Genomic DNA, 26,342 nt, shown 5'->3' with positions numbered 1-26,342 from the left:
ACGTACAAAAACGAACGAAAGCAAACGTGTATATAGAAAACAAATAAAGCGTGTACTGCATGATCAAATAACTAATATCGGGTTGATGTTAGCGACCTATAATATATATCTTATAAATACGCATAGTTTACTTACACGTTCTTGTCGTATTTCTCCCGTAAAGGCCTCAAGCCAACGACCGCGGCACCCTTCAGGTTGTTGAGCACATTTTCAAAGTACTTATCTTTAACTATTGTTACCTGCACAAACATTAAGAACCAATATATATGTGTCTTGTTCTGAGAAAACTGGGCATAATGCATGTGCGTAAAATGTCGTCCAAGATTAGCCTAAACAGTCCGCACAGGCTAATCAGCTAAGATGAGACAGGCTAATCAGGGACTACACTTTCCGCCTAAACTTGATTTTCGGTAAGGCGAGACTTCCTTGAAACTAAAAATACCATAAAAGCGGAATGTGTCGTCCCTGATTAGCCTGTGCGGACTGCACATGCTAATCTGGGATGACACTTTACGCACATGCATTAAACCCAGTTTTCTTAGAACGCGACTCATATATACATAAATTGGAAACAAAAAAGTCATTTTCACTAAAATATAAATGATAAATTAATCTAACTTGTCTTCTTATGAATTCGACTTCTTTTTTTTTAAATAAACTTGGTCTTACATTCTCATACAGTTTGTTGATTTTCTCCGGTGCAATCACATCATCCGGGTATCCAATCCAGTTTTTCATGACCCGAGCCTGCACATAGTTGCAGACATTTCAGTTTCGGAAAAAATGGCACGTCTTCAAGCTAAAGTAACGCTCGGCATCGATTGTGACTCAAAATTACAAAATTATTAATGTGTTTTTTTTATAAATGCTTTACTTGCGCATATCCGTTCCTTCAAGAGGCGCGACGGTTGGCGTCTGGCTGATATTATGATATATAAAAACGATTTTTCAGTTTAAAACAAAATGATAATACAATAAACATCCACGAAAAACGACTTATAAATGAAACTGCAACTGGAGAAATTGTACCAGTTGCATTATGATGAAACAGTTTGGCAACCCATGAGCTCAAAACTCTTATGCACAATACGCTAATCATAAGTGGCGCGTACAGGTGAAATAATCGTACACTGTAAATGCGCATCGTACCTTCTCTCTGGCGGCCACCTTTGTTTTTCCGTCCATCCAGTCCAGTTCATCCAGGAGCTCATTGAAAGCATTCCGAATGTTATCGATCATATCCAGGGCCTACAAGATGATGTTTGCACCACACATTTGAAACAAAAAAGCATAAAACTAAATTTTTACGTTTAAGTGATGCCTAAAATACACTCCTATATATCGCCAATGCTGATCCTACGTAACAAAACATGCCCTTACTAAAGGTTGTGGAGACGGTTCTTCTCGTAATAATTTGAAATCGTCGGAAATTTATTTTAGAAGGATTTCAATAATAATTATGAATGCCTAGTATTATAGCCGTTTAAGAGTTTGTGACTCTTTTCTAACTTGTTTTGTTATCAAATGAAACAGTGCCTACCATGCATAATTGAGATGTTTGTCTGAAAATTGTTTATTTGTAAACAGACATAACAAGTCTGCATTTTCGTTAGTTTTATGATTTGTCAAATCATTACGACTCGTGTCTTTTCAAACACGTCCGTATGACCGGTTCGACTTAGACCAGTTGAGCCTGAGACCGGTTTAACTGTAACCTCTTTGTACGTACAATTGCCTTAGCGGACTCATCGAATGTTTCTCGGACGAACATATGCCCCACCGCCATGCCCATCTGCCCCACGGTGTAGTCCTCGCACTGACGCCACCTGGCGCGAGATGTCGTTTGGCCAAACACCACCTAAAAACGAGGATTAGGTTCTGATTTAGATTCTTTACCGAGTCAGTTAACAGACACTATTATTGAAGTTAAATGTGAGATATATGAATTGCAATGTTTTGAAAAAATAGTTTGTTTACTTCAGAAAAGATTCATTTAAGAATCTTAAAGAAGTGATTTTAAATAAAAAAATCATAATAAAAAAGTCACCGTTTTAATAACAGGAACGTTGCACATCGATCATTGGGGTGATTTCCGAATAAAAATTTCCGTTTGCCACATGCATTTACAAAAAAATCGATCGATACGGCATTTGTTAAGACCATGCTAAAATAGTGATATGCAAAAAATATATACATAATTTTCATTCAAAATAAAACCAACGTCACGCATCCATTGCATTCATTCTCAAATCAATTATAGAAAGACGACTTATGACATTGAAAATACGTACCTTGGGTGCAGCCGTTAAAGAGCATGCAATGACCTCGTCACAGTTCTGTGCGAGGTCGGTGAAACGCTTGAGCAGATTGTTGACTTACCTCGTCATAGTCCTGTACGACGTCACTGAAGCGATTAGGCAGATTGTTAAATAACGTCATCATAGCGAGATCAGTGAAACGTTTGAGCACATTGTTGACTTACCTCGTTATAGTCGTATACAAGGTCAGTGATACGCTTGAGCAGATTGTTGACTTACTTCGTTATAGTCGTGTACGAGGTCGGTGAAACGCTTGAGCAGATTGTTGACTTACCTCGTTATAGTCGTGTACGAGGTCGGTGAAACGCTTGAGCAGATTGTTGACTTACCTCGTTATAGTCGTGTACGAGGTCGGTAAAACGCTTGGACAGATTATTGACTTACCTCGGCATAGTCGTGTGCGAGGTCGGTAAAACGCTTGGGCAGAATGTTGACTTACCTCGTTATAGTCGTGTACGAGGTCAGTGATACGCTTGAGCAGATTGTTGACTTACCTCGTTATAGTCGTGTACAAGGTCAGTGATACGCTTGAGCAGATTGTTGACTTACCTCGTTATAGTCGTGTACGAGGTCGGTGAAACGCTTGAGCAGATTGTTGACTTACCTCGTTATAGTCGTGTACGAGGTCGGTAAAACGCTTGGACAGAATGTTGACTTACTTCGTTATAGTCGTGTACGAGGTCGGTAAAACGCTTGAGCAGATTGTTGACTTACCTCGTTATAGTCGTGTACGAGGTCGGTAAAACGCTTGAGCAGATTGTTGACTTACCTCGTTATAGTCGTGTACGAGGTCGGTGAAACGCTTGAGCAGATTGTTGACTTACCTCGTTATAGTCGTGTACGAGGTCGGTAAAACGCTTGGACAGATTATTGACTTACCTCGGCATAGTCGTGTGCGAGGTCGGTAAAACGCTTGGGCAGAATGTTGACTTACCTCATTATAGTCGTGTACGAGGTCGGTGAAACGCTTGAGCAGATTGTTGACTTACCTCGTCATAGTCCTGTACGACGTCACTGAAGCGATTAGGCAGATTGTTGACTAACGGCATCATAGTCGAATACGAGGTCAGTGAAACGTTTGAGCAGATTGTTGACTTACCTCGTTATAGTCGTGTACGAGGTCGGTAAAACGCTTGAGCAGATTGTTGACTTACCTCTTTATAGTCGTGTACGAGGTCGGTAAAACGCTTGGGCAGATTGTTGACTTACCTCGTTATAGTCGTGTACGAGGTCGGTAAAACGCTTGAGCAGATTGTTGACTTACCTCGTTATAGTCGTGTACGAGGTCGGTAAAACGCTTGAGCAGATTGTTCACTTACCTCGTTATAGTCCTGTACGAGGTCGGTAAAACGCTTGGGCAGATATGTTGACTTACCTCGTTATAGTCGTGTACGAGGTCGGTAAAACGCTTGGGCAGATTGTTGACTTACCTCGTTATAGTCGTATACGAGGTCAGTGATACGCTTGAGCAGATTGTTGACTTACTTCATTATAGTCCTGTACGAGGTCGGTAAAACGCTTGGGCAGATTGTTGACTTACCTCTTTATAGTCGTGTACGAGGTCGGTAAAACGCTTGGACAGATAATGGACTTACCTCGGTATAGTCCTGTACGAGGTCGGTGAAACGCTTAAGCAGATTGTTGACTAACCTCGTTATAGTCGTGTACGAGGTCGGTAAAACGCTTGGACAGATTATTGACTTACCTCGGTATAGTCGTGTACGAGGTCGGTAAAATGCTTGGGCAGATTATTGACTTACCTCTTTATAGTCGTGTACGAGGTCGGTTAAACGCTTGAGCAGATTGTTGACTTACCTCGTTATAGTGGTGTACGAGGTCGGTAAAACGCTTGAGCAGATTGTTGACTTACCTCGTTATGGTCTTGTACGAGCTCGGTGAAACGCTTGAGCAGATTGTTGACTTACCCCGTGATAGCCCTGTACGAGGTCGGTAAAACGCTTGGGCAGATTGTTGACTTACTTCGTTATAGTCGTATACGAGGTCAGTGAAACGCTTGAGCAGATTGTTGACTTACCTCGTTATAGTCGTGTACGAGGTCGGTAAAACGCTTGGGCAGATTATTGACTTACCTCGTTATAGTCCTATACGAGGTCGGTAAAACGCTTGGGCAGATTGTTGACTAACCACGTTATAGTTCTGTACGAGGTCGGTAAAACGCTTGGGCAGATTGTTGACTTACTTCGTAATAGTCGTATAAGAGGTCAGTGAAACGCTTGAGCAGATTGTTGACTTACCTCGTTATAGTCGTGTACGAGGTCGGTAAAACGCTTGGGCAGATTGTTGACTTACCTCGTTATAGTCCTATACGAGGTCGGTAAAACGCTTGGGCAGATTGTTGACTAACCACGTTATAGTTCTGTACGTGGTCGGTGAAACGCTTGAGCAGATTGTTAACTTACCTCGTTATAGTCGTGTACGAGGTCGGTGGAACGTTTGGGCAGATTGTTGACTTACTTCGTTATAGTCCTGTACGAGGTCGGTAAAACGCTTGGGCAGATTGTTTACTTACCTCGTTATGGTCCTGTACGAGGTCGGTGAAACGCTTGGACTCATTGCTGACTTACCCTGTAATAGTTGTATACGAGGTCACTGAAGCGATTACTAGTATGCAGATTGTTGACTTACCTCGTCTTAGTCGTATACGAGGTCAGTGATACGCTTGGGCACATTGTTGACTTACTACGTTATAGTCGTGTACGAGGTCAGTGAAACGTTTGAGCAGATTGTTGACTAACGGCATCATAGTCGAATACGAGGTCAGTGAAACGTTTGAGCAGATTGTTGACTTACCTCGTTATAGTCGTGTACGAGGTCGGTAAAACGCTTGAGCAGATTGTTGACTTACCTCTTTATAGTCGTGTACGAGGTCGGTAAAACGCTTGGGCAGATTGTTGACTTACCTCGTTATAGTCGTGTACGAGGTCGGTAAAACGCTTGAGCAGATTGTTGACTTACCTCGTTATAGTCGTGTACGAGGTCGGTAAAACGCTTGAGCAGATTGTTCACTTACCTCGTTATAGTCCTGTACGAGGTCGGTAAAACGCTTGGGCAGATATGTTGACTTACCTCGTTATAGTCGTGTACGAGGTCGGTAAAACGCTTGGGCAGATTGTTGACTTACCTCGTTATAGTCGTATACGAGGTCAGTGATACGCTTGAGCAGATTGTTGACTTACTTCATTATAGTCCTGTACGAGGTCGGTAAAACGCTTGGGCAGATTGTTGACTTACCTCTTTATAGTCGTGTACGAGGTCGGTAAAACGCTTGGACAGATAATGGACTTACCTCGGTATAGTCCTGTACGAGGTCGGTGAAACGCTTAAGCAGATTGTTGACTAACCTCGTTATAGTCGTGTACGAGGTCGGTAAAACGCTTGGACAGATTATTGACTTACCTCGGTATAGTCGTGTACGAGGTCGGTAAAATGCTTGGGCAGATTGTTGACTTACCTCTTTATAGTCGTGTACGAGGTCGGTTAAACGCTTGAGCAGATTGTTGACTTACCTCGTTATAGTGGTGTACGAGGTCGGTAAAACGCTTGAGCAGATTGTTGACTTACCTCGTTATGGTCTTGTACGAGCTCGGTGAAACGCTTGAGCAGATTGTTGACTTACCCCGTGATAGCCCTGTACGAGGTCGGTAAAACGCTTGGGCAGATTGTTGACTTACTTCGTTATAGTCGTATACGAGGTCAGTGAAACGCTTGAGCAGATTGTTGACTTACCTCGTTATAGTCGTGTGCGAGGTCGGTAAAACGCTTGGGCAGAATGTTGACTTACCTCGTTATAGTCGTGTACGAGGTCAGTGATACGCTTGAGCAGATTGTTGACTTACCTCGTTATAGTCGTGTACAAGGTCAGTGATACGCTTGAGCAGATTGTTGACTTACCTCGTTATAGTCGTGTACGAGGTCGGTGAAACGCTTGAGCAGATTGTTGACTTACCTCGTTATAGTCGTGTACGAGGTCGGTAAAACGCTTGGACAGAATGTTGACTTACTTCGTTATAGTCGTGTACGAGGTCGGTAAAACGCTTGAGCAGATTGTTGACTTACCTCGTTATAGTCGTGTACGAGGTCGGTAAAACGCTTGAGCAGATTGTTGACTTACCTCGTTATAGTCGTGTACGAGGTCGGTGAAACGCTTGAGCAGATTGTTGACTTACCTCGTTATAGTCGTGTAGGAGGTCGGTAAAACGCTTGGACAGATTATTGACTTACCTCGGCATAGTCGTGTGCGAGGTCGGTAAAACGCTTGGGCAGAATGTTGACTTACCTCGTTATAGTCGTGTACGAGGTCGGTGAAACGCTTGAGCAGATTGTTGACTTACCTCGTCATAGTCCTGTACGACGTCACTGAAGCGATTAGGCAGATTGTTGACTAACGGCATCATAGTCGAATACGAGGTCAGTGAAACGTTTGAGCAGATTGTTGACTTACCTCGTTATAGTCGTGTACGAGGTCGGTAAAACGCTTGAGCAGATTGTTGACTTACCTCTTTATAGTCGTGTACGAGGTCGGTAAAACGCTTGGGCAGATTGTTGACTTACCTCGTTATAGTCGTGTACGAGGTCGGTAAAACGCTTGAGCAGATTGTTGACTTACCTCGTTATAGTCGTGTACGAGGTCGGTAAAACGCTTGAGCAGATTGTTCACTTACCTCGTTATAGTCCTGTACGAGGTCGGTAAAACGCTTGGGCAGATATGTTGACTTACCTCGTTATAGTCGTGTACGAGGTCGGTAAAACGCTTGGGCAGATTGTTGACTTACCTCGTTATAGTCGTATACGAGGTCAGTGATACGCTTGAGCAGATTGTTGACTTACTTCATTATAGTCCTGTACGAGGTCGGTAAAACGCTTGGGCAGATTGTTGACTTACCTCTTTATAGTCGTGTACGAGGTCGGTAAAACGCTTGGACAGATAATGGACTTACCTCGGTATAGTCCTGTACGAGGTCGGTGAAACGCTTAAGCAGATTGTTGACTAACCTCGTTATAGTCGTGTACGAGGTCGGTAAAACGCTTGGACAGATTATTGACTTACCTCGGTATAGTCGTGTACGAGGTCGGTAAAATGCTTGGGCAGATTGTTGACTTACCTCTTTATAGTCGTGTACGAGGTCGGTTAAACGCTTGAGCAGATTGTTGACTTACCTCGTTATAGTGGTGTACGAGGTCGGTAAAACGCTTGAGCAGATTGTTGACTTACCTCGTTATGGTCTTGTACGAGCTCGGTGAAACGCTTGAGCAGATTGTTGACTTACCCCGTGATAGCCCTGTACGAGGTCGGTAAAACGCTTGGGCAGATTGTTGACTTACTTCGTTATAGTCGTATACGAGGTCAGTGAAACGCTTGAGCAGATTGTTGACTTACCTCGTTATAGTCGTGTACGAGGTCGGTAAAACGCTTGGGCAGATTATTGACTTACCTCGTTATAGTCCTATACGAGGTCGGTAAAACGCTTGGGCAGATTGTTGACTAACCACGTTATAGTTCTGTACGAGGTCGGTAAAACGCTTGGGCAGATTGTTGACTTACTTCGTAATAGTCGTATAAGAGGTCAGTGAAACGCTTGAGCAGATTGTTGACTTACCTCGTTATAGTCGTGTACGAGGTCGGTAAAACGCTTGGGCAGATTGTTGACTTACCTCGTTATAGTCCTATACGAGGTCGGTAAAACGCTTGGGCAGATTGTTGACTAACCACGTTATAGTTCTGTACGTGGTCGGTGAAACGCTTGAGCAGATTGTTAACTTACCTCGTTATAGTCGTGTACGAGGTCGGTGGAACGTTTGGGCAGATTGTTGACTTACTTCGTTATAGTCCTGTACGAGGTCGGTAAAACGCTTGGGCAGATTGTTTACTTACCTCGTTATGGTCCTGTACGAGGTCGGTGAAACGCTTGGACTCATTGCTGACTTACCCTGTAATAGTTGTATACGAGGTCACTGAAGCGATTACTAGTATGCAGATTGTTGACTTACCTCGTCTTAGTCGTATACGAGGTCAGTGATACGCTTGGGCACATTGTTGACTTACTACGTTATAGTCGTGTACGAGGTCAGTGAAACGTTTGAGCAGATTGTTGACTAACGGCATCATAGTCGAATACGAGGTCAGTGAAACGTTTGAGCAGATTGTTGACTTACCTCGTTATAGTCGTGTACGAGGTCGGTAAAACGCTTGAGCAGATTGTTGACTTACCTCTTTATAGTCGTGTACGAGGTCGGTAAAACGCTTGGGCAGATTGTTGACTTACCTCGTTATAGTCGTGTACGAGGTCGGTAAAACGCTTGAGCAGATTGTTGACTTACCTCGTTATAGTCGTGTACGAGGTCGGTAAAACGCTTGAGCAGATTGTTCACTTACCTCGTTATAGTCCTGTACGAGGTCGGTAAAACGCTTGGGCAGATATGTTGACTTACCTCGTTATAGTCGTGTACGAGGTCGGTAAAACGCTTGGGCAGATTGTTGACTTACCTCGTTATAGTCGTATACGAGGTCAGTGATACGCTTGAGCAGATTGTTGACTTACTTCATTATAGTCCTGTACGAGGTCGGTAAAACGCTTGGGCAGATTGTTGACTTACCTCTTTATAGTCGTGTACGAGGTCGGTAAAACGCTTGGACAGATAATGGACTTACCTCGGTATAGTCCTGTACGAGGTCGGTGAAACGCTTAAGCAGATTGTTGACTAACCTCGTTATAGTCGTGTACGAGGTCGGTAAAACGCTTGGACAGATTATTGACTTACCTCGGTATAGTCGTGTACGAGGTCGGTAAAATGCTTGGGCAGATTGTTGACTTACCTCTTTATAGTCGTGTACGAGGTCGGTTAAACGCTTGAGCAGATTGTTGACTTACCTCGTTATAGTGGTGTACGAGGTCGGTAAAACGCTTGAGCAGATTGTTGACTTACCTCGTTATGGTCTTGTACGAGCTCGGTGAAACGCTTGAGCAGATTGTTGACTTACCCCGTGATAGCCCTGTACGAGGTCGGTAAAACGCTTGGGCAGATTGTTGACTTACTTCGTTATAGTCGTATACGAGGTCAGTGAAACGCTTGAGCAGATTGTTGACTTACCTCGTTATAGTCGTGTGCGAGGTCGGTAAAACGCTTGGGCAGAATGTTGACTTACCTCGTTATAGTCGTGTACGAGGTCAGTGATACGCTTGAGCAGATTGTTGACTTACCTCGTTATAGTCGTGTACAAGGTCAGTGATACGCTTGAGCAGATTGTTGACTTACCTCGTTATAGTCGTGTACGAGGTCGGTGAAACGCTTGAGCAGATTGTTGACTTACCTCGTTATAGTCGTGTACGAGGTCGGTAAAACGCTTGGACAGAATGTTGACTTACTTCGTTATAGTCGTGTACGAGGTCGGTAAAACGCTTGAGCAGATTGTTGACTAACCACGTTATAGTTCTGTACGTGGTCGGTGAAACGCTTGAGCAGATTGTTAACTTACCTCGTTATAGTCTTGTACGAGGTCGGTGGAACGTTTGGGCAGATTGTTGACTTACTTCGTTATAGTCCTGTACGAGGTCGGTAAAACGCTTGGGCAGATTGTTTACTTACCTCGTTATGGTCCTGTACGAGGTCGGTGAAACGCTTGGACTCATTGCTGACTTACCCTGTAATAGTTGTATACGAGGTCACTGAAGCGATTACTAGTATGCAGATTGTTGACTTACCTCGTCTTAGTCGTATACGAGGTCAGTGATACGCTTGGGCACATTGTTGACTTACTACGTTATAGTCGTGTACGAGGTCAGTGAAACGTTTGAGCAGATTGTTGACTAACTTCGTTATAGTCGTGTACGAGTTCGGTGAAACGCTTGGACTCATTGTTGATTTACCACGTTATAGTCGAGTACGAGGTCAGTGAAACGCTTGGGCAGATTGTTGACTGTCTTCGGTATTTTCCTGTACGAGGTCGGTGAAACGCATTGGTAGATTGTTGACTGACCTCGTCATAGTCATGTACGACGTCGGAAGTGCTTTTGGTCAGATTGTTGACTTACCTCGGTATAGTCGTGTACGGGTTCAGTAAAAAGCTTGGGCAGATTGTTGACTTATTTTGTTAAAGTCATTTACGATATCCGTAAAAAGCTTGTGCAGATTGTTGACTTACCTCGTTATAGTCCTGTACGAGGTCAGCGAAACGCTTGTGCAGATTGTTGACTTACCTCGTTATGGTCCTGTATGTGGTCGTTAAAACGCTTGGACAGATTATTGACTTACCTCGTTATAGTCGTGTACGAGGTCGGTGAAACGCTTGGACACTGGACAGATTATTGACTTACCTCGTTATAGTCCTGTACGAGGTCGGTGAAACGCTTGGGCAGATTATTGACTTACCTTGGTATAGTCCTGTACGAGGTCGGTAAAACGCTTGAGCAGATTGTTGACTTACCTCGTTATAGTCCTGTGCGAGGTCGGTTAAACGCTTGTGCAGATTGTTGACTTACTTCGTTATAGTCGTGTACGAGGTCAGTGAAACGCTTGAGCAGATTGTTGACTTACCTTGGTATAGTCCTGTACGAGGTCGGTAAAACGCTTGAGCAGATTGTTTACTTACCTCGTTATAGTCGTGTACGAGGTTGGTTAAGCGCATGAGCAGATTGTTGACTTACTTCGTTATCGTCCTGTACGAGGTCGGTAAAACGCTTGGGCAGATTGTTGACTTACCTCATTATAGTCCTGTGCGAGGTCGGTTAAACGCTTGTGCAGATTGTTGACTTACCTCGTTATAGTCCTGTACGAGGTCGGTGAAACGCTTGGGCAGGTTGTTGATCCTGTTCATCATAATTGCCCATACCACGTAGTTAGCGATTTCCCTAAAACGAAGTCAATCACTTGTGGAGATACAGAAAAACAACGAAATATATGTTCAAGAAATATTAAATTCAAGCAGCGTTAGAATATTGAAAATATGGTTTATTAGTTTTGTTCGGACATCTGCATTGGAGGAATTGTTTCTTTATTCTAAAGGCAATGAACCAGTAATACAATCGATGTATTAGTCTTCCGTTTCGCTCGCGGAGAAATGAGTTTTCCAGTTATCGGTGATATAAGAAGAAACGACAAGAAAGAGATCCAACTTAAACACGACCAATAAGATAATAATCGATTTATTCCACATGTGCCGATGCAGATTCAAATGCTTCAGCTTTGCATAATTTCATAGGTTTGTGATACAGTTTGCTTGGCATCTTATTCTGTCGATTTCAAAAATGTATTTATATTATTTACATGGAACACACAGCGGATCAATCAATGAAGGATTTGTGTGTATGCATAAGAGAATCTATTGTGAATAATTAACTGTTTGTTGAGAAAGGTAAAGATTTATCGAGAGAAACGCTTGTGAAATAGAAGCAATTTCGATTTTTTTCGGAATCATATTGTAGATTGGTGACTTTATTCAAGTCAGTGCTCCTAAAGATAAAACATACATTCATTTTTTAGTAGCTTAACCCATTTATGCCTAGCGTCCAGAAAAAAGGCCTTGGCAAACAGCATAGACCCAGATGAGGCGCCGCATGATGCGGCGTCTCATCAGGGTCTGCGCTGTTTGCTTAAAGGAATTTCTGTAAGAAATATTCTTAATATAGAAATTAATATTCTACACATATTTAATTTTGGAAATGAATTGATCCGATTTGGAAGGATGGGAGAGTCCACTATGCATAAATGGGTTAACTGTTTTTCCTCTACACTAGTCTTCTCTGCTAGCGTTTAAAATACAATTACGTTTTCAACCGATACTATCCCGATGATGATACCACTGAACAGTGAACACACAAAAAACATGGCTCGTGTGGCCATTCATAAAAACAGCTGTTTGGTTTATACCGGCGTTCATTATACCCATGTTTATCAATAAACTGACATACGATTTATCATTTGGTAGATTTCCTCTTTATTAAGTAGGTACAGATACGGAAAATATGTTTGTTCCGGGCATGCAAATTGCCGGATGCAGACTCCGCTGTTAATGCAATCTCTATTAATATGAGTATGGAGTTATGAACATGTAAGTGATAAAATGTATACATACCTTTTTTCGTACTTCTCTAACACAGCAAACAACTTCTGGAAGTACGGCACGGCCCGTACCACCACTGGCTCGCTCTCATTAACAGCAACTTTGACACCATCAAGGTCAAGAACGCCCCGGATGTACTGCAGCCAGTCGAACTAAAGCATGTGCAAAACACCAGGGCCTTGAGTAAAAATGGTAGCAACAATCGTTTTCCTTTACAATATCAATCGTTTCTTACATGCTCTTAACAACATCGTTAGTAGTTATACCATGCTCTCAACATACACCGTAGCTAGACTCGTATTAACAACATATGTCGTAATTGAAATCCCTAAACGACATATATCGTAGATTGCATCGTCTTAAAAACACGTATCATAGCTGACATCGTCTTTTCAGAATATGTACATGTATTAGCCAGGAATTGAGATTCTCACCTGTATTTTGGCTGCTGAAGCCGGCTGTGAAAGGTTGGCCGCCATTTGCCCTATCTGCATCTTATTGTACAGAGCCTCATTATCACGTCTGTCTTCCGCCGCCATGGAGATCTACCGGTTAGATATACCGATGTCATTGAAATGCTCTTTTCTCATGGCTATTACTTAGCAACATTTTACTGCTAATTATGAATTAATTTTTTATAGGAAAATAATAAACAAACACATATGTTAGGCTTTATTAAGCAAAACTCGTATGTTATTGCATAAACGACTCGGAGAGCATTAAGACCTAGGTTATAGGCCAATAACGAAAAGTGGTAGTGGTTAATTGCCTAGGTTATAGGCCAATAACGAATAGTGCATTTTTTTAAATATAAAGATAATGTGTTTGTATGTATCTGTGCATTATAACTACATTTATGCATTAGTTTTATTTTCTATTTCCAAGTTACAATTATGAATAGCTTTCAATTATAATTATCCTACAAGTTGCAAATATTCAGAGCTTGGCATTTGCATTATATAACATCTACAGTTATAGGGAGATAAGAGAATAGCAGGTATGGTCCCTCGAAAAATCATACGTATGATGCATTGATGTAATATAATCAGCTACAAATTACGTCTTTCTTTCCCTTGTTATGGAAGCGAAACGCGGTTTCAATGATTTTGTTTGAATAGAGGCTATACGACTACAAGATAAGTTTCTTGGGACGAAGTAAAGACAATATTTTATAGAACAAAGGACACAATTGTCACAAAACCAGGTTTTTAATTTGAAAAAAGTATGATAAAGGGAGACAATTCAAAGTGTGCATTGTTACTAATTGTTCCTAGTTACCCCCTTGTGTAAAATTTAATCTTTTTTTACTCGTGGCGACCTTGATTTCGACCGAATCATAAAATCCCGACATTAAGCGCCAGGGCACTTGGTGACAATCATTTTGTGAAAGTTTCATTAAAATCCGTTGAGAAATGAAGGAGGAGTTGCGCTCGGAAGAATTGGCCCGCCCGCCCGTCGACATTCACCAATCTATTAACCAGTTTTTTCCTTAGAAAAACCTGGTTATAATGCCTAAGCTGGAGAATGGATATTTCTTTACTCAATACATTTAAGCGGGCTTTCCGTGAACTTTCTGTTTGTTATACGTTAATTTCGATACAAAATTCAAGGATTTATATAGGCAGTGCGCATGTGAAAGCTTCATTGCTTAAAAGTGTTTCTGTCTGTTTTTTTCTGTTGCTTTTGTTTTTGTTGATGATGTATATCTTGATTTCAAAATAAATATACGGGATACATTCATACGTTCGCTATGTCGGTCTCGAGTTCCAGCATGCGACCCATGTCCGCCCAGGCTGTCGCATTATCCGCTCCCAGCAGCTTAGCCACTGCCGTTGCCAGTTTGACGTACGCGTCGCGCATGTGTGTCAGTTTTGGATCCAGGTAGTACAGGCGACCTGGGAGGCCGAATTCAGGCTGGTCCAGCTGAAGACCCATAATGGATATAATTCTTTTATGCCTAGTGGACTTTCCCATCCTTCTATATTGGATCAATTTATTTCCAAAGTTAGGGGTGTCTAGTATATTTATTTCTATATTAAGAATATTTCTTACAGAAATTCCGGGTCTACGCTGTTTGCTTAGGCCTTTTTTCTAGACGCTAGGCATTAACATCTTAGTATTTTAAATAAAGGCATTTATTTGCGTAAAAACGATAGTAATATAGAAGAAACCTTGCATACAATATGTAGTCCATACCATTAGAAAAAAAAGCCAAGCTAACGAACTGCACATATAATATTTATATTTTGTATAGGTACGGTGAAGACATGGCGTTAGGTACTGGATAAACTCTGATACACCACTGGATGTATGCAATGTGTAGCCAAATCTAAAAACACACGGTGTTTTCGTAGCATATTTATTATACATGTACAGCAATAAATTTAAATTTATTTATTAATTTTCATTGAACAAAACACTCTTTACTAAAATGAAAGCAATACATCCACATATGATTGCGCGACCGAATGTTCAATAGTACAGTATTACATATTGTAAACTCACGTATATTATGTGATTTTCCGAGTCTTTTACGTCCGAGCTCACGTAAATGCTGATGAGTGGCTCGTTACTGTACTTGACCAGTGACGTCAACAAGCGAGTCAGACTGAATGCGCCCTCGTTCCAGTTACCACCGGGGTTTGTACCCAGGACCGGCCAGCCGCCGAACTCGTTCATTAGGGGTGTGATCACACTCTCGCCGAGAGTCTCGATAGTTGCTGGAGAATCGAAGTACACCCGTTCAAATGCACACATATAACGAAAAGAAGGCGAACATGGTATCTACTATTCATGATTGTATATTACAACAAGTATACTATTTTATACAAATAAGAAAATTCTGAGAATGCTTTAAAGAGAACACAAAGTATCACTGTAAGTGTCATGTTTTACAAGATATAATAATAGCAGTTATTTATATATAGTAATATAGTGTTATAGTTAACCAAACAGGAATGAGCTTGATATATTTTCTGATTTTTCAAATAATTTGCATTTTAGTAAACAAGTTCATAAGTACGAACATCCAAGTGGTTTTATGATGTCTGTTCTTGTAACCATATATATCTAACATACTAAAGACTTGTTTGTAATACTTACCGACAAAAAATGAAAAAAGAAATTATGGATCATACAAGTATGCAGCGTTTGAAAACAGTGTATGAACTATATCATATTAATGGAATCTTAGTAGTTATTACTTATAAAAATTGATTGGTTTTAAGGTTACATTAAAAGATGTGCATGTATTGTTCTTTGAAAGAAAAAATATGACAACTGCTTACTTCCAATGCTTTTTATATCGCTTAAAGTTGACTTAATTGAATGTTAATTTAAGTACGACTTGTAGAAACCAAATGCTGGAAATAAAACACATTAAACATCTTTCCTCGGTTAGTCGGGCTACACATACGACATTTGATTTTCGTTCTTTTTTAATACGGCCTTACACAAGACGCCGCATATAAGGCGCATATACCTCATTATATGAGACGCGCTATCGGAAAAACGGAGCTTTATGCATCTTCGTTAAGTATCATCCCAAATTAGCCTGTGCAGTCCGCACAGGCTAATCAATTAAAATGATTTTTGACTATAGTGAATGTTCTTTTAGAAGAGACTCTTTTTGAAGGAAACTTCCATAGAGCGGACAGTGTCGTTCCTGATTAGCGTATGCGGACAGCACAGACTTATATGGGACGACGCTTTACGCTCATGCATTAACCCGCTTTTTCCCAGAGCACGACCCTTTTTCGTTTGTACAATATCAAGTGTTGTTACCGGTGTCTACGCAGGAGGCGTACAGATCCTTCGCCTTCTGTACGGCGTCAATACCATGGTACATCTTCGTGTCCTCCAACAGATCTGAAACACAGGAACCCGACCGCTTAGAGTAAAAAAAGGAAAAAAGGGACTTGCCGTACCAGAACGTGTTGGAGTAATCGATTAAATTTGTTTAGCAACATTTGCCTCGCCAAGGCAAAAAATCGTGTTATTTTGGCTATTTTGGCGGTTTTATGAAAAGAAATATTGTAGCAAAAAATAAATTTCTTTTTCAAAGTGTGTCAATATGTAACATTTGGCTAATTTTGCGAATGGTAGATTAAGCCCTGACTTTCATAGACCGCTTTGTTCAGTGTAGATAATACTACCGGTTTGTCCATTTGACGAGTTAATTTAAGATTTGAACGAAATACGTTTGCAAGGTCAATATGAGCATTATAACATACGTGTACTTTCAGAGATTTTTAACTTAGTACCACACCCTAATAATATGAGTCGTTTTCTGATAAAACTGGGCATAATGCATGTGCGTTAAGTGTCATCCCAGATTAGCCTGTGCAGTCTGCATAGGCTAATCAGGGACGACACCTTACGCCTAAATTGGATTTTTGCTAAGAAGAGACTTCATTTAAACGAAAAATGTCATAAATGCGGAAAGTGTCGTCCCTGATTAGCCTGTGCGGATAACACAGGCTAATCTGGGACGACACTTTACGCACATGCATTATGCCCAGTTTTCTCAGAACACGACTCATATCATTATGCACACACCTACTGAGTATTTAGCCTCAAGTGACCAATGTACTACAGTTTAATTTAGATATAGTATGTACAAACGTATGCTAAGTATTACCTCGCCTTTGGTCTCTAAAATCTATACCTGATTGAGCTCCCAACAGAGCGTTAAGTTGTCTGATATATAAGGTATGCGTATAGTTTAAATATTGCATATTTAAATGTTATACAATTATTTATTTGAAACTCTATAATATACACACATTTACATGCGTGTACATGTATATTATAGAGTTTCAAATAAGTAATTATCAGTAATAAAATAAGTAATTAAAGAATGTTAAGCTGAAAAACAACAACAAACGTAACCAACATAAAACATAGTAATTGCCCATGGTTGAATTTGTTTTATTATCGTCGAGTCCGCAGTCCGCACAGGCTAATCAGGGACGACACTTTTCGTTTGTATGTGTTTCTTTTGTAGAAAGGACGTATATTTTAGCAAACATCCATTTTAAGCGGAAACTGTCGTCTCTTATTAGCCTGAGCGGACTGTGACAATACTTTACGCACATGCACTAACCCATTTATGCCTAGCGTCTAGAAAAAAGGCATAGGCAAACAGCGTAGACACTGATGAGACGCCGCCTGATGCGGCGCCTCATCAGGGTCTGTGCTGTTTGCTTAAAGGAATTTCTGTAAGAAATATTATAAATATAGAAATGAATATACTAGACTTCCCTCATTTTGGAAATAAATTGATCCAATTTAGAAGGATGGGAAAGTCCACTAGGAATAAATGGGTAAAGCCAGGTTTTTCCAAGACACTTACATTTGTTGATAACCTGGACGCTGTCCCGCAGCGTGCCGAACACATTCTGGCTGGAGCGGTCCTCGGGGATCACGTTCTTGCGTTTCCAGGCGCCGCATGCGAACAGATAGAAGTTGTCGCAGGGGTTTATTTTGGGGTCCACGTTTTCCAGTATCCGGGCCGCTGTGGGGAACGGGGACATAATATATCGTGAGAAAGTCGATCGCCATGTTGGGTTATACACTGGCATATCATCGAGTTTGGTCCAGTATCACGATATACAACTTGCTCTCAAGCAGTACACTATTATTTAAAATATTCCACAACACTGTGATGGAAGTGGGTGATGATTTAGCGCATGATATTCGATCGCCGGTTAGGACTAGGCACTTGGAGTTCATTGAATATACTTCAATATTTCGACATATAGTTGTTTTATTGTAAGTATGGGTATACACTTGCATTTGAAAAAGTATATTCCAGTATCGAGGCGCATAACTTTTACTATCAGGCATTAATATATGATTTGTGTTCTGAGAAAACTGGGCATAATGCATGTGCGTAAAGTGTCGTCCCAGATTAGCCTGTGCAGTACGCACAGGCTAATCAGGGACGACACTTTCCGCTTTTATGAAATTTTTCGTTAAATTTAAGTTTCTTCTTAGCAAAAATCCAATTTAGGCGGAAAGTGTCGACCCTGATTAGCCTGTGCGGACTGCACAGGCTAATCTGGGACGACACTTTACGCACATGCATTATGCCCAGTTTTCTCATAACGCTTTTTATATGATTTGGACCGCTGTGATGGAAGTGGGTCATGATATAGCGTGAGAAATTTGATAACTTTTCAGGACTAGGCACTTGGAGTATTATTACTCCAGTATTTCGACGTATTGTTTTATTGTTATTTGACAAATATAGGGCAATTATTTTATGATGCGAGTCGCTATGAGGAGAGGAGGAAGCGAAGCAGATGGGGGGGGGGGGGAGGGGGGTGATAACGTGAGATATTTGACATAATTATATGACTTACATACATGGATGGCAACATTCTGCTCGATGAAACAACATATAATTGTTGTGAAAGACATATACAGTTAAGTATACCATGATCCTTACCGGGAGTAGTAGCGGGGATATACTATATAATAAGCTATGCGTCTTAAAATTATGTTTGTCCTGATCTATTATTATTGACGATCATGGAGATTGTTTTTATTTATGTCTGTCACACGAATGCCACGTAAACGGTTGTTTGAATGACATATACAGTGAATAATATGTGTCATGTTCTGAGAAAACTGGGCATAATGCATGTGCGTAGAGTGTCGTCTCAGATTAGGTTGTGCAGTCCGCACAGGCTAATCAGGGACGACACTTTCCGCTTAAACTAGATTTTCGGTAAAAAGGTACTTCCTTTAAACGAAAAATACCATAAAAGCGGAAAGTGTCGCCCGTGATTAGCCTGTGCTGATTGCACAGGCTAATCTGGGATGACATTTTACGCACATGCATTAAGTCCAGTTTTCTCAGAACAAGACACATATACTATACCTGCTAGCGCACAGTCTGCTGTCTGGCACACCTCTGAAAAAGTAAAAAAAAAACGGGTATTCATGGTATTACAGAAGTTGGTACGGCAAACAGCTGGGGCTGCAGCGGCAGCATGCCCATAACATTTTATCAGAATTTACACAACGATCAAAAAGGACAAAAACGTTATTATTTAGCTCAAACTCAATCAAAATAAATAAAACAAACAAGTACACATGCTGAGTCTTTTAGTTTTAAATTAAGCAATATGAAGTATTCGAGAATAAATGTAGAGATTATTAAATCATGTTACAACGTTATCGTCACTAATAACAGCTACATCATTATCATCATACTAATATTACTTCATCCTTCTTTCTTTCATCAGTTAAATGATAGTTCAATCCTTTAAGCAGAACTGAATGGTCGATATTTAGCAGGCATGCAGCATATTTGTTTGTATTCAAGTAACGTGGTGATCTGAAAGGTCATCGCGATAATCGAGATCTGCACCATGTTGACATTACACAATAATAGGAGAGCTCATTTAGCTCGGACACCCGAGATATTGTCATAACCAGCTCGTCGTGTCTTTCCGCCGTCCACGTCGTGCTAAAACCTTAACATTTTGTTAATCTTTTGAACATTGGTTCTAAAATGAAAGTGCTTCCACCTACAACATTGAAATTTCATATGTAGCTGCACCTTGATGAGTTCTACACGCCACATCCATTTTTGGGTCACTAGGTCAAAGGTCAAGGTCACTGTGACCTCTAAAAAAATTCTGACAAGCTTTCATTTATTTAAAACTTCACCAGCAGCTGAGCGTTGGCACCCGTTATGCGTTGCTCTTGTTTAATACGTTGATGAGGTTAGGGGAGTTAACTGATAATAGCGCAATCGCATATTCACCGACAATCCCACATGATAATATTAACATCGTTAGCAAAGCCCAATCGCCGTCGCACGAATGTAAGCGTGCCTCAGTCACACATGTAATGTCAAAATACCGATGGCCCTAACGAACACGGTACTTTCTAGGACGTACCAGGCAGGGGATCGTCCTTGCGGGAGGCGACCACGGCCAGGGCAATGACGAGGGCCACCACAGCGAGCACGCTGACCACGCTGATCACGATGAGGACCTTCTTCACGTCGCCGCGAGACTTCCACGAGCCGAAGGTGGTCTCAGGTCTGAGAAGAAAAGGGTTGCACAATGCATTGATTATGTAATAGCAGGTTCCTGCTCTATCGTTGCGCAATATTTCAGCTGAGGCTTAGAATAAAATAACGAATATACTTGCCGAGCCGTTGATGTATTCGTTCCGCGCCTGACATATTACACAACACATTGAACAATCGGCAGTAACCTGTTTTCCTGTTCAGAATAGCTCTACGTCCAATGAAAGTAATAATGACATATACTCGCATTTTGAAGCGCCTGTTTCTGTATGACAAAGCGCCGCTAACTATTGCATTTGTAAGCAGCTTGATAATCCTCTGGGATCCTAACGTCTTTAACAAATTGGATTATTTCAAAGAGTCCTTATTATTTGGTATTTGTACACGTTGATCTTACAGAGTTCGTCTTTCAAAACGCACAAAAATATACCCTGAAAACGGTAATAAGTGTAACATGATCGAGTGTATTTAAAGACATACAAACCATACATAAAGTTAAATTGACTTGTTCAGAGATTTTGTATGTGTTTAGTAACTTCTTTTAATCGTCATATATAAACATCGGAACTATCAAGCCCCGTTATAACAAGGAAATGGTTTGTCCATGACTCGAACCAGTGACCTTTAGATTAACCCATTTATGCCTAGCATCTAGAAAAAAGGCCTTGACAAACAGCGTAGACCCTGATGAGACGCGGCGTCTCATCAGGGTCTGCGCTGTTTGCTTAAAGGAATTTCTGTAAGAAATATTCTAAATATAGAAATAAGTATACTAGAAATCCCTAATTTTGGAAATAAATTGATCCAATTTTGAAGGATGGGAGAGTCCACTAGACATAAATGAGTGAAGTATTTTATAATTTATAGAAGCAATCCTCGTTGTATCAAATATATAACGACAACAACAGAACTCTACAAATCATTCAATCAGTTCGCGTTGCAACACTTTATAATTTTTAGGTTTTTAAATCGTCAAAACATTCATATGATATATATTTTAGAGTTTGGTAAATGTTCAGTATTACTGTTTTATTTGAAATATCAGAACTAAAACGAAAAGTTGCGAATAAGAAATAATTTTTTTCAATTTTGTCAATTTACAAACCGTGAAAAGACCCCTTCAAATACAGTGTGTCTACGCTATTAGTGTTATTTCGCTCCCATCTGTACAGGATTTTATGATCTATAAAAAACGTCCTTTTGACAATATGTTAACAAGTCCCTTTAATCTTCGTTACATTTTCGTTCAAATATATTGTATATGGATTAACGTTTGAATGAAATATATTTCCAAATCAAGAAACAAATCTAAAAACATTTCCTGCCTAACTGGTATTCATTGGCACGTGTCTTGCTACCATACGCGTTTCAATAGTTATGTCAATCTTCCACACATAAAAACGCCATTTTCCGAAGTCAATTACATCATAAACCTTTCTACATCATTTGTTTAATAAAATAGCTATTTATTGCAGTTTAATGTTGGTCAGGACAGTTTTTACAATTCTGAATCAACCAGCATCGATAGCAGTTGCGTTGAGAAGTGATGGAAAGAAATATTAAACATAGAAAATAATGCAGCTTATCAGGCTCAGAAGTGGAAACGACGAAAAGATTTTCATAGTTGTGCCCATGTTTTGGCGCGTCGGCACCTCTGATTTCTGTCCTTGCATGTAAGCAGGCTTGACGTGTGTCAAAACACAACAAAAAGGCAAAATACGCGGGTTTGAAGGCGCAAACAGTCGGACACACCAATACGACAATCACCTTCATTGTGTACCGTAATTGAATGTCAAACGTTAACTGCTTTATTTCTTATAAACAAGACAAGTCTCTGAATAAATTCTAAGTATTTATTTTATATTTTTCTATTAAAATACTTTATAACACCATTTAGAAAATATCAACGTTCAGTGAAATCATTCAACGGCTAATTTAAATTGATTATACACAAAATTATCACACCTTGTTGCTCGGAGTCCTGTATTTTAACCCCCGATGTGATGACTTATTGCCACATTTATTCAATATATAAAAATACTATAAGATGAAAGCCGATTTAATGTTCTTCCATACCCTTATACAGGTCCATTCAAGTTCAATTAGGCTACAAAGGTCAGGTTATTACACCCATAAATAGCTCGTCCCATGAATGCTTTATATTAAGGGGAACCAGGATGGGGGTTAATTTGATGGCAAAGCAAACGTTGGCCTTGCGTGATATAATACTTTTGTTATACGTGTATTGCATGTGCGAAACCAGCTTGTGTTGAACTATACATAGCTTCTGTAATATTAATATAATTCTTACGGTTGCACGTTCAGGACAATATAACCATGCCACATGTTGTGCATGCTCGACAGAAGTGTCAGAGCGTCATGGGTGGATGAATTGTGGAAAATTTGTAAAAAACACTGTTTTAAACACGGACTCTAGATAAGACAATATACGCTCCTAGTTTTAAAGAAACAAATTAAGCGAATTGATGTATCGGGTCATTTTGTAGATTTTTTTTGTAGGAATTGGGAGTTTTTCATGAATTACGTTAGACGTTAAGGCGTTATCTATAAATGTGTTACGTTACACGAGCTATGAATATGAGGCGTTAATAATATTAGACATGCCATAAATATCAGGCGAAAATAATGCTGAATCCAATTAGGCCACAACAAGTTTATCGATTGTTTGACGAATTTCGTCATCCAAAAATTGTCGCGAGCGAGACTAACAAATATATTTTGTGCCATTTTCAAACTAATCATGGGCGAGCAAAAAGCGCAGCATAAAAACACAACCATATATTTGACCATATTTATTGAACATTTCTTCCAAGCACATGTACATTATGTTGCCATTAATAATCTCTTAGTAAAATCATGTGTCCTTGATTTGTTATAGTGATTGTTAAAAGCTATCCATTACTTGTGCCACTGTGTAGTTTCGACTGCCACTCATGGAAGAAAAACGAAAGGCGCGTTATATGTTTTTTAAATCAGTTCTGCAATTTTTTCCAACTCTAATCATTGAAAGAAGATTGTTTTATGCTACATACCGGTTGTAAAGGCAGTATCATAAGCATATTTAGCACAATCACAGTGGTTATATGGATGTGTTTTTTACTAAGTCAATTGATACGCGCTTCGTGATTTTTTGCTCCATACCGCCCTCCAACTGCCAATGTTCATACATTGAAACCACTCGTACGACACAACCACTCAGGTGACATTTCATAGTAAAAACAGTGGCCGTTGAACGAAATAAATCTTGACAAATATAAGTGACAGACAGATTAAGAGCGACAAGCGGAAAAAATACATTTTCATTTAGTCTAGGATATGACCAAACCACACATGCAAATGTTGGCTTTTATACCGTTGACCGTTTAAAAAAACAACAACCGTCTAACTCGCAAAAAATGTCTGCTTAACAATAGTGAATATAAACAAAACTCTTCGGTGAAAAACATCGGATTCTGGTCACGATGGACAGCGAGGGCGCAATAAAACAATATAAGTTTTATACGGTTTACACTATTTAAAGGAGCGTGAAATCCAACTATGTTTAATCAATTGTTGAATCTTTTATCACTTTAAACAGAAGATACATCCTCTTGAAATGATCAGTTGATGGTCCGTGAAATTCGGCATGAACGAGAAGCATAAAACATCCAAATGATTCTTAAATGGACATGTGCAGAAACAAAGACAGCACAGAATGTGGCGACTATGTTTGTATGTCTGTATTTAAGTGCATGCCTTTTTTTTCATTTTAGTACTTGTGTTCGAAATGAACTCAAAAGTACTTTTAAAAATGAAAACAGTAATTTGAAAACATTCTTATGTTAACGATCTTAAAATAACAATGTAAGGAAACATGTGATAACAATATAACGTATAATTATAATAAAATGGCACATTGCTGAAAAGCAAACTTGCTATACGATTTCGCATTAAAATATCATTTTTGGTGTCAACATTGTATTTATATCGCGCTTTAACGCGCGGGTTTATTACATTTAAAAGTTTTTAATTTATATAAGCAATTTCTTGAAAAAAAATCAAAGTAAAACAGCCGATGTATTTTTATCTTCATTTGATTGAATAGAACTGCGTTAACTATTTAAATATATATTTAAGCATCATTTTTATTGCTACAGAATATAGTTTTCTCATAAATCATCAATGATTTAATTGACGTACCTTATAGTATTCCGTGAAACATTAAGTCCATTTTCGCCATTTACAATCGTCGGGATGAAGTTTTTTTCCGTCATTTTATGTCATTATTTCTTAATGTAAAATACAATGTTATCTGAAATGCTTTGTATTGTGTTATGACAATTTTTTTATTTATTATCAATTTTCTTGCACGAACAACTACACCATCAATAAGATATAAAAAAAATACGTTAATTTGACACAGGTGTGCTATTCCAGAAATGCAATGACATTTGCTTGGTTCACGACAAACGCAAAACAAAAAAATAATGGAAGCGTCGTAAGAAACATTGTAAATCAACTCCTCGCGCTTGTGGTAGCGGAAATTAATAAGACAGTAGTACCTTTCCGGGCCCCTATATCCGACGTAACCCGACCTCCCGCCAAACTCGGACAGGACCGGTAATGGATTTAACATCGAGTGAGGTGATCAACAAATACTTAGTGTCTTAATTAACAGTAAAACAAATAGTCTGGTAAAGTCATTCCTTGTCATAAAACAATAAACGGCGCGGTTTCTCGGTCGGAGATGTTTACACGGATTGAATGTCTGAGTGTTGTAAGAAAAGGGTCTGCTTGTTTATTCGGCGCGCGAACTGAGCCAAGTGCATTTCCAAACGACGGCACGGATGTTTTGTTACAGATTTTGGAACACTTTCGAAAGAACAATTTACTTCGACATCACTGTTACTGTAATCCTTATTTCCTTTGTTGTGTCTTGTTTGAATAATTACACCGTTACTATAATTACTAATATTATAATTTATAAAATGTGTTATAAATAATAATAATTATTATTTAATAATAATTATTATTATTATTATAAAACTAATAATTATTATATCATTAACAATAATAACAATAATTCGTCTTCTTGAGTTTTTTATTATTTCATTATTATTACTATCATCATTAGCAAACGAAGAAAAGAAGCAGAAGTCAGTAGTAGAAGAAGTAGCATTATAAGTAGAAGTAGTATTAGTGGCAGTAGTAGAACTAGTAGTTGTAGTAGTCGTAGTAGAACTCGTAGTAGCAGTAGTGGTGGTGGTGGTAGTAGTAGTAGTAGTAATTGGAGTAATTTTAGTTATAGTAATGGTAGACGTTGTATTAGCAGAAGAAGTAGAGGTAGTACGTTACGCAAGCTCATTATGTTATAAGTATATTATACTGTATTAATATAACATACTACTATAAAATATAACATGATTATAATGGTTTTTATATTTACGCGGCAGGCTTGGTGGCTAAGCCATGGTCTCCGTTTGTGTTGACATACGCCTTATTGTCCATGGTATTCCACGAGCGCTTGTTTCACTCTGACAACGGACTACTTTAATTTCAATTTAAATAAGAGTTCGTTCAAATACAAGTACTGTATTTCATTAAAAAATATCTGCCCTGATGGATATTGCACCCGGCGATCATTCTATTGCGCGTGTTCATGAATATGTTTACATATGATGTTGAACTCTTAAACAAAATACCACGAGCCTTTTCAGCAATATTTCTTCTCTGACATCGTTGAAATGTTTATTTAAAACACGATTAGGACATCTGTATTGAAACCGGTTGACGTATTACGGTCATATACAAATATATTTCAATTTTATATATGCCAATAAATGTCCAATCGGGTTGTAAATTTAGAGGATGTGGCAACTGAAGCATACTTAAAATTTGA

At 39.5% G+C, this 26,342-nt stretch overlaps 1 protein-coding gene across 2 annotated transcripts in view; it reads right to left on the bottom strand.

Annotated features, from left to right (window-relative positions):
• Positions 1-26,047, bottom strand: part of LOC127831821 (neprilysin-like) — a 37,665-nt gene extending 11,618 nt beyond the window's left edge. Inside the window, exons 1-14 of one of the 2 annotated variants that reach the window (XM_052356896.1) lie at positions 25,890-26,047; positions 20,310-20,455; positions 19,283-19,315; positions 17,750-17,911; positions 16,180-16,263; positions 14,902-15,116; positions 14,140-14,319; positions 12,831-12,941; positions 12,409-12,548; positions 11,092-11,185; positions 1,730-1,858; positions 1,150-1,248; positions 670-747; positions 136-239 (exon numbers count right to left, since the gene is read on the bottom strand). In XM_052356896.1, the coding sequence (XP_052212856.1) occupies positions 136-239; positions 670-747; positions 1,150-1,248; positions 1,730-1,858; positions 11,092-11,185; positions 12,409-12,548; positions 12,831-12,941; positions 14,140-14,319; positions 14,902-15,116; positions 16,180-16,263; positions 17,750-17,911; positions 19,283-19,315; positions 20,310-20,455; positions 25,890-25,951 (1,637 nt within the window). In that variant the 5' untranslated portion in view covers positions 25,952-26,047. Of the gene's footprint in view, positions 1-135; positions 240-669; positions 748-1,149; positions 1,249-1,729; positions 1,859-11,091; positions 11,186-12,408; positions 12,549-12,830; positions 12,942-14,139; positions 14,320-14,901; positions 15,117-16,179; positions 16,264-17,749; positions 17,912-19,282; positions 19,316-20,309; positions 20,456-24,643; positions 24,764-25,889 lie in introns of those variants that run through there. The other variant, XM_052356895.1, reaches the window with a different exon arrangement.
• Between the last annotated feature and the right edge of the window lie 295 nt (positions 26,048-26,342).

This window comes from Dreissena polymorpha, chromosome 5 (assembly GCF_020536995.1).
Source record: "Dreissena polymorpha isolate Duluth1 chromosome 5, UMN_Dpol_1.0, whole genome shotgun sequence".
NCBI classification, from domain to species: Eukaryota; Metazoa; Mollusca; class Bivalvia; order Myida; family Dreissenidae; genus Dreissena; species Dreissena polymorpha.
Note: the sequence above shows the minus strand (reverse complement) of the source record. Positions and strands in the feature narration are given on the sequence as shown.